General features: G+C 38.3%; 1 protein-coding gene across 1 annotated transcript; it reads right to left on the reverse strand.

Annotated features, from left to right (window-relative positions):
* Window positions 1-2,127: 2,127 nt before the first annotated feature.
* Window positions 2,128-7,416, reverse strand: LOC122645185 (probable RNA helicase SDE3). The gene is made up of 3 exons (XM_043838517.1): window positions 6,661-7,416; window positions 4,810-5,031; window positions 2,128-3,061 (listed from the first exon to the last, which is right to left on the reverse strand). The coding sequence occupies exons 1-3, from the start codon at window positions 7,414-7,416 to the stop codon at window positions 2,144-2,146; spliced, it is 1,896 nt and encodes a 631-aa protein (XP_043694452.1). The 3' UTR covers window positions 2,128-2,143.
* Window positions 7,417-13,050: the final 5,634 nt, after the last annotated feature.

Raw genomic sequence — 13,050 nt, forward strand, 5'->3', positions numbered from 1 at the left:
AAATGGAGTTTTAAACACGTTTTGGCTAACAATGATCTTGACCGATACTGATCGATACCAACCAATATTGACCGATCCGATTTGGATAATATCGACCGATCCGATCCCGAGATCACAACACCCACCAACTCTAGCTAATACATGACCCGATCCATAAAAAAATGATTTTGGGGTTTTTTGACCGATCCTGACTGATTTTTGCCGATTTGATCCCGATCTGAAAAGGTTTCGATCATGACCCATACCAAGTCCAATACCTGGATTTTAAACCTTGCTCCATATTGGCAAAGTGGTCTGTGGAATTGTGAAAGATTCAATGGTATTCTTGAGGGATTGTTTGGTATGATTTCTATTTCACTTTCATCTAGTGAAATAATGGAAATATTTCAATTTTGAAATTGAAAATTGCATCCACTTTTTCTCTTTAATGAGCACATGTTTAAATGTTTAATTTGATGGGGGGAGAAAAGCAATGATTTCATGTTAAAAATAAAACATCACCCTTCTCCTTATGGTCTTACCACATGACCCCACTACCCGAATTTTTATCCTCTCCTGTTACTGCACGGTGCAATATTGCATCGTGCGGTGCTGCAGAGACCATGTGGCACAGCGGATCCCACATGGTGCACATGGCCTCTGCAGCCACTGCATGATGCAGTACTGCATCGTGTAGTAACGGGAGAGGATAACAATTTCCCACTACCCATCCCCCCCCCCTTCCAAGGAAATATAGAGAATATATTCTCATAAATTGAATTACCAAATGATTTTCTTACTCTTGAAATATTTCAAATTAATGCACCAAAATGATTTTAATTTTTTAACCAAGAATCTATTTGTTGTCAAATAAATCCAAAATTGAAATAGAAAACGAAATAAAAATCGTAACACAAGCCCTTAATCTCCTCATGCAGAAAGAGATGCAAAGAACCCTAAAAAATATAGTAACTCAATTCTTAAATAATATAAGGAAAATGATCAGATTAGCTAACATTGGGTTTTGGTCTACAAATTAACCACCCAATGTCTATGTTAACGAAAAATTCATATTGAGTTTGGATATTATAAAATTGTAAAAGTAACGCTAACCCCCGTGTTGTATATGGGCATGTACATGAGCCCAGCACGAAAGATCGGTTGCCCCTATCCTTTCAACCTTTTCAGGGGCAGTGTTGGTCTTTTCATGTTGGGCTATGTACGGGTGTAGGTACACGCCCAGGTTCAGGCCCAGGCCCCATGGTCCCTTTCCAAAGGGCAGCACCAGTCTTTTAACGTCGAGTTGTGTTTAGGGAGGGATAGAATGGTCATTTCAACTCCCGCTTGTTAGAGGAACTGAGCCGGACAGAAAACTAGAGGAGATAAAAGATTCCCCAAAACATTGCTCTACCCTCAACTGCATAAATTTTTTGACATATTTGTCCCTTCTGTTCCCTCTTATCATCCAAAGCGTCTTCTTCACTAAGAATTCCACCATTACCGAGGCCACTTACTGACATTGAGACCTCCGGCAACAACATCCAACATGCCCTCAATGATATCTCTTCGTCCGCTAGGGCGGCCGTGGGATACGCCTCCCTGTTGAAAACCCAAAAATGTCGAGTTCCCAAGAGGAAGAAGTAACTATCTCTCTCTCTCAAATCATTTTCGAACTTTCTCTGGAAGGTTTTACTTATTCTACCGCCATGATTGACAATTTGTGAAATATTTGTTTCTGAAGGTTTGTTAACCTATGGAAGAGCCTCATTCGTAAACAAATCTAAGCGTCAAGGTTTCTACAAAAATTCCCCTGCTGTTGTATGTGCAAAGATTTAAAGCAAGCACCAGCACTACCAATAGATTTCTCTATAGCTGTTTCAATCTGGGCAGGACATTAAAATGGTATACATTGTACAGAAAGAGTAGGCTGTTCACACTGATGTAACTAGTAAACTTATTGTAGTAGAAACATGTCCTTAAATACTAAACCTAACCATGCAAAACACAAGAAAAACCACATATTCTAGATATTCTGATTGGTTCTTGTTGAGAGTCATCCATGTTAAACTCATTATATCAAATGAGTGAAATACAAAATATTACAAGCTGACATTAAACAGAATGCCACAGGCCAATTGCTTCAGTTTTCTTATGAATAGTTGTTCTAGAGATGCATAACAAACATACTATTAAGCTTATTATATGGTTCACTCTCCAGAAGTCTCTGAAAATATGATTTCTTCAATCCATTCCTACGAGCAATATCAGAGCGAACCCAACCAGAAGAGTTCCCAAGAGCACCTGTGACTACAACAGATGTATTCTCATCAACAAGATTAGCCAGAGTCACCATAGTCTCTGGTTCAGTAGCTGAAGAAGCATCTAATAGAAAAATATGACTGAAATGACCAGGTTGTATGCCTTCATTGTGAACCCGAAAGCTACTTACAAAAGTTGACAGGATCACCTTAAAGTTTGAAAGCTCCAGAAGTGAAGGAAAAGTGAAGCATTCCCCTTTGTATTCACATGAAGGAAGGATGTCATCGGGTACATCATCAAGCTCTCGAAAGGCAGCATTTGCTCTAAACATTTCTGATTCTGGAATCTCCACTGTCAAGCTTTTTAGCAACAGGTCACATGTGTTGTTTGTTGGTGCATTTATTAGTATTCGACAGTGTGGAGAGGTTCTGTATATCTTAAGTACTGCTTCCCGAATGACTAAACCAGTTTTCGATAATCGATCTGCAGAAAAACAGAGTGGCCCCTCAATGAGAAAAGGTAGTGGACCTGTGAGCCTTGATATCAGTGTTGTAGCCGAGGTTTGATCAGGACCAAGATTTCGATGAGAAGAGAAAATGGAAGACAATGCAGTGTTGTTGATTCTATCTATCTGACCAGGGAATAGGAAGCTCTGGAATGAAGAGCTCATTGCAGCTGTAATTGCTTGATGACACCTCTTTAAGCAGACTCTATTGAATGAGAAGCTAATATCATATTTGTGATTTGCTGCATGTTGAGAATAAAAATCATCTCCAAATTCAGCCAAAACAAGTGTGCTTTTCACCACTCGGTAAAGAATCCCCTGTTTCAGAAATTAGATATATAAATCAGAACCAAAAATGAGTTGATGAGATTGATTTTCTATTTAGATTTTGAAGTATGAAAGAGAAACAGTACCACCTGCACACACCATCTACGCATGGTCCTATATCCTACAAAACCTGTTTTGTTTTGCAATGTGTTGTGTAGCCTAGATAAGAACAAAATTATTATATTTTTTGAAGAAAAATTTGATATTGATGTCATGGTGAAAAGATGCTTCGATCACAAAGAAGCATGTATGAAATGCCGCTTGCCCCATTAGCAGACCTTCGTTAGCAAATTCGGATTCGAGAATCATTTGAAAGGAGAATAATCCGGACTAATTCTTTTTGTTAATTTAAGAATTCTGTCAAAAAAAACGGATGAGAAATAAAATTCAGATTTGGATTGATTAGGGATTAATCGTTTACCCATAAAAAAAAAATATGTGAATATTCATTTTTCATATTTATTGTACTTATTTCACATGTCTTATATTATTATGACTCAATTTGGTAGATGATGTAGTGGATCCAACCCATGCATGTCATTCATTCCTGTTTGTCTACTTTGTGACTGTTCTAGTGGTATATTTCCTTTGATTAATTCACTATCCAATAGACAATTACATGATGTGAGTGCATCTCTTAATAGCAAGCTCTATACTCATGCCAAAACTTCTGCAGCTTGCACCAACTCTCAGCTTAGTCAAAGAGAGCTAGATTATCTTATAGCCTAAGTAGTTTCATGAAAAGCGTGTTTTGAATTGTTAGCAAAAGGTTCCATACACTTTGCTGAAAGATACAGAAGAAAAAAAAAATATTTGTATTATAATAGGATGGCCAGAACAATACTATTGAACTAGTCTTTTGTGGGCAATCATCACTAGAAAGAAGTATAGGTAATTTTACAGCATAGTAGTTTAGTCACAAATCAGATAGACATGAAACAATAGAAGTGAGGAAACCCTTATAAATAGAGTGGTCATGGTAGTTTAGTCCCTCATTGGATAGCCATGAAACAATAGATGGGAGGCAAACCTTATAAATAGCAGTGGTCACCATCTAACAATTGAGAGTGCCAAACCAACATCTCTCAAGGTGGAAGATTCCCCTTAGTTAAAATATTTTTTTGTTTTTATGTTTCCCAATGGGTTTTTCCCAATTGGAGATTCCAATTAGTTAAATTACTTATTTTTTCTCAATTTAAAATATTTATTTTTCTAACAGTTTACTATTTTTTTAAGGGATTTTAGTATTTACACCCTTCGAGATGTCAAATAATTTGTAACCTTACTTTTTTTCCCTTTTAGTATTACATACAAATTTTTCCAAGCGAAATATGTGGTGACAATGATACCTTTTGATAATGACATAATGATATGTCACTTTCAAATTACTTTTGAAAATCCTTTTATACCCCTAACTCAAAGAACTCTAGAGAATAAAACAATAGGGAATTAAAAGACTGTGTCAAGTTCTAAATACACCTATAGAGGTCATTCAGACACTCCCTTTTAAAAGTTTATTAAACAAAGTTGAATTATTTGTAAAATTCGGATTCAGCCAAATGAATCAGTTCAGTTCAAAAGCCACAACTTTTTTCGAATGTTTGGGAAAAAGCAGTATTCAGCAAATTAAACAATTATGCTCCTAACCAAGTAGAAGAATGGAATATAGGTGGACATAAGTGGACTCACTGCATTAAAAACTGTACTGGTAGATGGAAATACAAGTTCAAGAGATAAACCTGGAATGGCTCAACATTCTTGCCCGAAGGCCGTACGAAGATAAAGTCTCTTGATAAAAGGAAAGGCAGCCTCTCAGGAATCAAATCAGTCCGAAAAGCTACCAGCATTTTGTCATCATGTTCATCACTTTCATTCAAATTTTGGCTCTTGTTTGATTTCTTATAGATGGACGCTTTGTGCAATTCCAAGTTGACATTAGATAAACAGAAATTGCTCCACTTCTGATCCAATGAAGGAAATATTACAGGAAAAAAAAAAGTTGAGAAATTGCTTCACTTCTGATCTAATGAAGGAAAAATTACAGAAAAAACAAATCATAAAACTTAAAATTAAAAAAAAAAAGAAGAGACAAATAGAAGAAGACAGTGTGCTATGATAAAAAATAATATAAAATAAATGAAATAACAACAACCCTACTCCACCATTCAAACTTCAAATGAGGTTGCCCTCTTGCTTTTGCAATTCTTGCATAATTACATCTTAATTTTTGAAAAGAAAGCATGAAAGGGTAGTAAACAATATAACTTTAAAAGAAAAAAGTGGGATATTACACAGCTTGAGAATTAAACACTAAAAGGACAGTCTGAAAAGCAATACATTGCACATCACCTTAATTACAAGAATCTTTCTATCCGCGTAAATGCAATAAACTTGATGGTTGTAAAGTGAAATTTAGGAATTATGCAATTATAGGTGGGGGAGCCTTTCAACAGAAGATCTAATACAATAAAGCATTACTTGCATATGAATTGTTATGCTATTAGTAGATTGTACTATAACTAAAACTTTCCAAATCTGCAGTATAAATGAGTAATCAAGTTCAAGTTAGTACTATAACTTGTAATATGTATGCTTTTCTCTTATTCAGTCATCTTTCTAAGGTTAACAACTGCTGAGGTTCATTTGAATCAATGCCATTAGAATGTGATGATTATCTACAGTATTCTTCCTTGCTACCTATCTCTTCATTCAACATCAAAGCTTCCTTCCTTATCTGTCTATTACTTTCCCATATTGTTTCCTTCCTTATCTGTTCTACAGAGTCTTCCCAATTCTAAGATTATCAGACCTGAATTACACTGGCACTTTTGGAAAATTTGGAAGTTTTCCCCTAACATCAATTAGAGCATGGAGGAAGAGTTAATTTTGGTCCTAGTGAGGTAAGATCTATGATTCATCTTAAAGTGCTTAACAGTAAAAGAAATCCAGTTGAAAGCTAAAGAGCTGTTAGCAAATATACAAAAGGTACAATGTTTCCTGTGACCTAGTAGACCTCATAAGAAATGAGATGATCATAGACATCCTCATCATTCCACCTAAAGCATGAATATGGAAAGAAAAGATTGAGATGAACAATCAGGGTTCAGGAAAAAATGACTAGATATTTAATTAGTTCCACCACACCCCCCCCCCCCCAAAAAAAAAAAAACTTTTTGGCTGGGTGGTCTTCAAAATGGGGAACATTTCCTATAGCATAAGTAGCATATACTCCACTGATAGACTCACCAATCCAGATACTGTTGAATTCGTTTCGTTCGGCGACTTCCTTCTATTGTATAAAAAAAGGGTATACACAGTGCACAAGGCTCCCACCACTGCGGGGTCTGGGATGGGTCATAATTTACACAGCCTTAGGAGAGACTGTTTCCAGACTTGAATCCGTGACCACTTGGTCTAAGTGGTCACAATGGTGCAAGCTTTACTGTTGCACCAAACCCCACCTTCTATTGTATATGTTGAAAAATGCAGTCATATAACCTAGAACAAACTAATCATAAATTCCTAATAGACAAAAATCATCATGTTTAACAAACCCTAAAATAATAAAAAAGAGTAGCTTTCTTCTATACCTCAACATAGAAGTCCTCTGCATAGAGCAAAGCAGCAAAGTAGGCTCTGTAAGTCGATGGGGACAGGGGCCTCGTAAGAACTTCAGGTACAATGTCCTTTTTTATCAAATCTTTTATGCTATCAGGAATGACATAAATAGAAATAATATCCTTGTCAACCACAACATATTTTGTTTTCTTGGAAGAATTTTGGGGATCCAACAGAGAAGAAGATGGATTTGATAAAGAAGTGGGCAGCTTAGAAACTGATGCAGATGACTCAGAGGAAGGTTGGTACTGCTTAATGGAAGATGGAGGTTTTGTTGGAGTAAAACTACCTGGTGCCCTAGGAAGTTCAGAGGACCAAGAATTTTGGGGATCCAACAGAGAAGAAGATGGATTTGATAAAGAAGTGGGCAGCTTAGAAACTGATGCAGATGACTCAGAGGAAGATTGGTACTGCTTAATGGAAGATGGAGGTTTTGTTGGAGTAAAACTACCGGGTGCCCTAGGAAGTTCAGAGGATTTTATCACATCCGGATAAGAAATTTCAGATTTTACAGAACTTTTGGGACGAATTGACGACTGAGAGGTTGTAATTGGAGTAAAACTACTTGGCACCCTTGAAGGTTTAGAGGAATCTGCAACACCCGAATAAGAAACTCCCAGATTTACTGAATTTATGCCATTATCAGAGTAAGGAGGGTTTCTTCTCTGTGACGTTTCATTTTCTTCCCCAAAAAAAATGCGTTTCAAAATACCAAGAAACCAAGACATCTTTTTACCCCAAATTCAGGAAAAAAAATCAGATTAAGAAAACGTAGTAAATCAAGCTTATCAGTAAGACTACAAACTGCTTGAGTATCATCTACAACCAAGCACAAAAAGATTCAAACTCATGGACTCAAAACCCATCTTTTTATCTCAGAAATCAAAACTTGATGAACCAAAAAACTTTCAAAAAAAAAGTTGAAATACAGAAAATCCATGAGTTGGGTTTTAGAAACATCTAATCACAGAGCCTGAAAAACGTAAATGGACTCAAATCAATTGAGGTAGAACAAAACTCCGGCATCTCTCTACTCCCAGATGCTACAGCTTGAACCTCAAAAGACTCAAAACCACTGGTAGAGGAAACGATCATGCACAGTTGGGATTTCTCTATAAGCGCAAAAGCATGTTTATAGACTTTAAAATGGTTCATGGGAAGAATGAGAAAGACTTGGGAAGAAAAAGAGGAGAACTTTACAAAGAAAGTGAAAAGCCTTGCTCTTTAACCAAACAAAACCAGAAAACAGAAAAAAAGCCTTTGCTCTGCATGCACGTACGTAACAATAATGGGGATTGGAACATATCCCTCCGAAAAAACAAATAAAGAAAGTTCCATTCTCCGTTAAATCTCAACCGTTCATTTACTCCACTTGCAATTTTCCCAATATTTTTTCTTATTCTTCGAAAATAACTTGGATTCTAGTTGGGTCAGATTGAAGTATATCTACTAGTGTCTTATATTAATCTCATATTTACTCAAACTCCTTTGCTCAAAGTTCTTTTTTATGCTTTACCCAAAAAAAAAAGAGGTTTCATTTTCATTCTTTCTAAAACTAACTTACAGTGCTCTCTTTTATCCTGCTTATTCTTTTTGAAAGTGAACTTACTCCTCTCTCTTTTTCCTGTGTTAATTATAAATCTTTAAATTATCCTTATTATCCTCCCTTCTTAGATCCTTTCGGTGCCACCCAAGGGTATCAAATCTCAAAAAGGAGTATCCTTTAAAGTAGCTTTTAAAGTTTATTGTCCTAGCTTCTCTCTGGTGTCTTCCCTGCTAAGTAATACAATTTAGCCTCACTGCCTTCCCTTCGGTATCTTCCTTGCTAAGCAATACATCTTATTCTCTGTTCTTTTTCGTTGGAGTGGCATAATGTCTGGTGAGACTTCCCTCCCATTATCTCCAGGTAATGCCCCCACCAACTCCTCCTTATCCAAATCCCCCACCAGATGATGAAGATGATACCTCAACCTGGATGCTGAGTTTGAGGATCAGTTGGACAGACAAATAGCACTTACCCTTGTTGGTAAAATACTTGATGGCAAACCCTATCGAAGACAATCGATGACTGAAGTCCCAGTCTCAGCTTGGCACCTCGTTCATGGTGTTCATACCACCCCCTGGAAGCACACAGATACATATTTCACTTCAACCACTCCATGGATGTCCAGAACATCCTAGAAGGAGGTCCTTGGTCTGCTTAGGGGAACCTCTTGGTCTTGGAACCGTGGAATGACTAAGGTCGATGGTCTTTCCATGAATCTAATTTCTGGGTTCAACTACACAATATCACACACGAGTTGCTCACTCTAGATCTGGGAATGCAACTTGCTGGAAAGGTAGGTGCTCCTAAACGAGTCATGTTAATACATTCTTCTTTTAATAATGGGTATCGTCCTTTCTCCCATTGTCATATAACCCTGGATATATATGTAAGCCTCTGAAACCTGTGATTCACATCAAAAGAAGAATCGGTGCCCAATTACCTATATCTGTGCAGTACGAAGGCTCCCTGTATTCTGCTTCTTTTGCGAAATATTAGGACATGAAGACAAGCGGTGTGAACTTTATTTTTCTAGCCAGCACCACCACCAATCGGAGCATTGTTGCCGAGATGCCTTGCGATGTCCATCTTTTCCCCCACTGGCCTATGGTGCTTTCATGAGAGCAACACCTCCTGATCAAAGATCCACCGAAGCAGCTTCTTACGAGACTCCCGATACTCTGTCACCATCATCCTCTTCAGGCATTTCTCAACCACAACAATAGCCAACTGGTCAAAATCATTTCACCAAAAATGGAGAAGATGGCACCAACACTAGTATATGGGACCCCAAGCACATGCAGACTACTCGAGTAACATGGACACGTGTACAATCACCAATGGTTCATACCTTGGTCCCAAACATAATGACATGTACGTCCCTGACCCATAACCAGAGCCCCCGAGGAATGTTCCCCCTCAACACTTATCACCCATCCGATTTCCATCACCAAATCAATCCCCTCAATCACTTGCTCCCTGATCAACCCCTGACTACTCGACCCATATCATTCCCAAATCAGAATGTCTTAACTTTTCACATCCTGTTGGCCCTCCAATCCCACCTTACCCAAAACCCTAATCAAGCCAACTCTATCCTATCCCTAATCCCTCTTTTATCAGGGATTTTCATCACTAATACCCACATATCACCGTCTGAAACCCAACCTTATCTCCAACTACCACATGTGACTGAACACCAAGACCAATCCATACCACATATAACAAATGCAACCTAGCACCAAGCCCCCACCCCCACTCCCAATAGTGCACCTCCACAACCACCCAAGTCACCGCCATGTCCCACTCCTATCATTAGTATGACCCAGTATCAAGACCTAGAAATTCTGAAATCCCATTTTACCCTTCTACATAACACCTGTCCCTATAACCCAACCCCACACCATCACCCCACCTCTGATATTTCACTCCCCAGGTCTCGAACACTCTCCACATTAGCCTCTCACAGACTCAGGAACATGTGGCCGAAAGGTAAGTAGAAGTGAACAAACCACGACCAAGGGAGCTAGAAGATTTAAGCCAGCATCGCCTGATTCTATTAAATCCAGTGCTTAAAGAACTAAACGGCATCAACAGGATGCTGATGAAGAACCTATGCTGGATGCACCTCCTCATGACCATTTTTTAATGAATGGCCCCTCAGTGGCTGGGGTAATCAGCCCCAACAGAGCTCATGAAAATGTTCAGTTGGAATTGTCATGGGTTGGGAAGTCCCTTGATGATTCAGGCTCTCAAATACACCTCCCAGTCTATCCTATCAGATATTGTTTTCTTAATGGAGACTCATTGTTCTTGGCAGAAAAGTTCTAAGCTCAGTAGGAAGCTTCGATTAAACTCCTCTTTCTTTGTGGATGCAATTGGGACACCAGGAGGACTATCTTTACTTTGGAACAACCAGCTTCAAATGGACATCTTATATTCCTCCAACTGCATAATTGATGTAAAGGTGACTCCTAAACCTGGTAATTTTTTTCTTTCTAGCCTATGTGTATGGAGATCCTATTAAGCAATGAAAGCAGCAGGTTTAGGATCAGCTAGTCCATATAGGTCATCATCGCCATGAAAGCTAGATCTGTTTAAGGTACTTTAATTCTTTCCTAACCTAGAAGGAAAAGAGAGGAGGCAACTCAAAAGGCTCAAGAGATCTGTAGCGCTTCAGAGATATGTTAGACTCCTGTGGTCTGATGGATATGAGTTCTCATGGACCTTCATACATTTGGAACAATAGACGTGCTAGCACAACAAATATCAAGATCAAACTGGACAGAGCACTAATTAACCAAGAATGGCGTAGAGTTTTTGATGAAGCCATTTCTATAATTTGCCCCTGAACAGGTTCAGATCACCTTCCAATCGTGGTGAATACCGAAGGAGGCAAGCAATCTGGATTAGACCGTTTCGATTTGAAGCTATGTGGTTCTCGCTTCTTGGGAGTAAACCAACTGCAGAGAAGGCGTGGAAGGTCCCTACAGCTGGGATAGCCAGTGACATCTTACAACAAAAGGTTGCCAATGTTAAATTAACTTTTATCAAGTTGATCGAACAAGGAAGTATTTGGGAACATTCACCGTAAAATTGAATCCCTTTCACATGAGCTGGAGATCCTTCAAGATTGTCCCCCAACTTCTACTAACCAACTCAGGGAACAGGAAATTCAATCTCAACTTCAGAGTTCCTTCCAATGTGAGGAAACCCATTGCCATAAAAAATCTAGATTACTATGGCTGAATTGTGGAGATCGTAATACTAGATTTTTCCATGCTTCTACTCTTCAAAGGCGCCATCGGAATAAGATTCACAATAACTGCCATCTGGGTAATGGGTAGAGTCAAAGGAGGAAGTGTTTAAAGAATTTCATGCTCATTACAAAAGAATCTTTACTTTGGAGGCTCTTGATGAGGAAGCTTTACAAACAGTTCTTCAATCTATACATCCGGTGGTCGACCCTAGTACAAATGAAGCATTATGTAAACTTCCAGATTCTACAGAGATCAAAGCTGCTCTTTTTGCCATGGCTCCCCTCAAAGCCCTTGGACCAGACGGGCTCCCCCCAGCATTCTACCAACGGTATTGGGATCTTGTTAGTCTTGACTTATGCAAGTTTATCTCTAAGTTCTTCTCAATTGGGCAGCTTCCTCCATCCTAGCTCCAACTCTTCTATGGTTTGCCTTATAGCAAAGACGGATCATCTAGAGCAGGTACAGCAATACCGTCTCATCAACTTGAGTAATGTTACAACCAAGGTAGCCTCCAAGATCATTCTTACTCGTCTCAAAGGGAGTCTGGAAACTATTATGTCTTGGACACAGTCGGCTTTTGTTCCAAATAGACTAATTTCGGACAATATTATTCCGGCCCATGAGACATTTCACTACATCACTCATAAGACAAAAGAAAAAAGGAAAGAAGAAACTCTTAGCCTTAAAACTCGACATGAGCAAGGCTTACAATCGCCTCGAGTGGTCATTTATTGAGAAGATCCTCCTGTAATTTGGCTTCTATAGACAGTGGGTTGATAGGCTTCCTGTTGATTTGGAATTTTTTTTTTTTATTTTTATTTTATTAGTAGAATTAAATTTATAGAAAAAACCTGGTTTGCTCTCGGCCGTGTATGAAACTTTCCATAAAAATATTTTAAATATATTCAGAGCAATAGATGTTATGTGTGTCTCAAATTCTTGTACCCACTTCAAAGTTTGCCTTGCTTTGACATTTTGGGTGGCGATTTAAAAGGGATTTTTTGTGAGGTCTATGATGGTAGTGGAGGGCTTGGGATGATAGGGTGTGGGGGCACAGACCCGATCCAATGGATCAATCTGACTTGAAAGAGTATTTCTATGTTTTATCATCTAGTTGTGTAAGCAAGTGTAAGAGTGAGATTTTGGGATTCTTGAGTTAGAATTTTCTGTGGAGAGTTCTTGCAGCGGCCTTTGGGTGTTTTTGAGAGATCTCCATTGTATTTTGTTTCATCATATAATGAATCATCTTCAACTTCGTCCCTGAATGTTGCACATCATAGTGGTATGTGAACCACGTTAACTTTTGTCTGTTTTTTATTTTCTTTATGATTTTAGGTGTGTGCGTTAGCAATAGAATGGACAAAAAGTGGTACAATTTGCAAATATTGAAATTGTAATTGTAGAAAGTTTAAAATAAAGAGGAAGAAAATAAGCAGAATGGGTTCACTTGAGGTGGTAATGTGGGACAAACTGATGACATAGAAATAAGAATCTCGTGTCTATGAATATTGGGATATATGAAAAAATGTAACACAAAATTGATAAGGAAACCCGGAAGT

The sequence above is a fragment of the Telopea speciosissima genome, chromosome 11 (genome assembly GCF_018873765.1).
Source record: "Telopea speciosissima isolate NSW1024214 ecotype Mountain lineage chromosome 11, Tspe_v1, whole genome shotgun sequence".
Taxonomy (NCBI): Eukaryota; Viridiplantae; Streptophyta; class Magnoliopsida; order Proteales; family Proteaceae; genus Telopea; species Telopea speciosissima.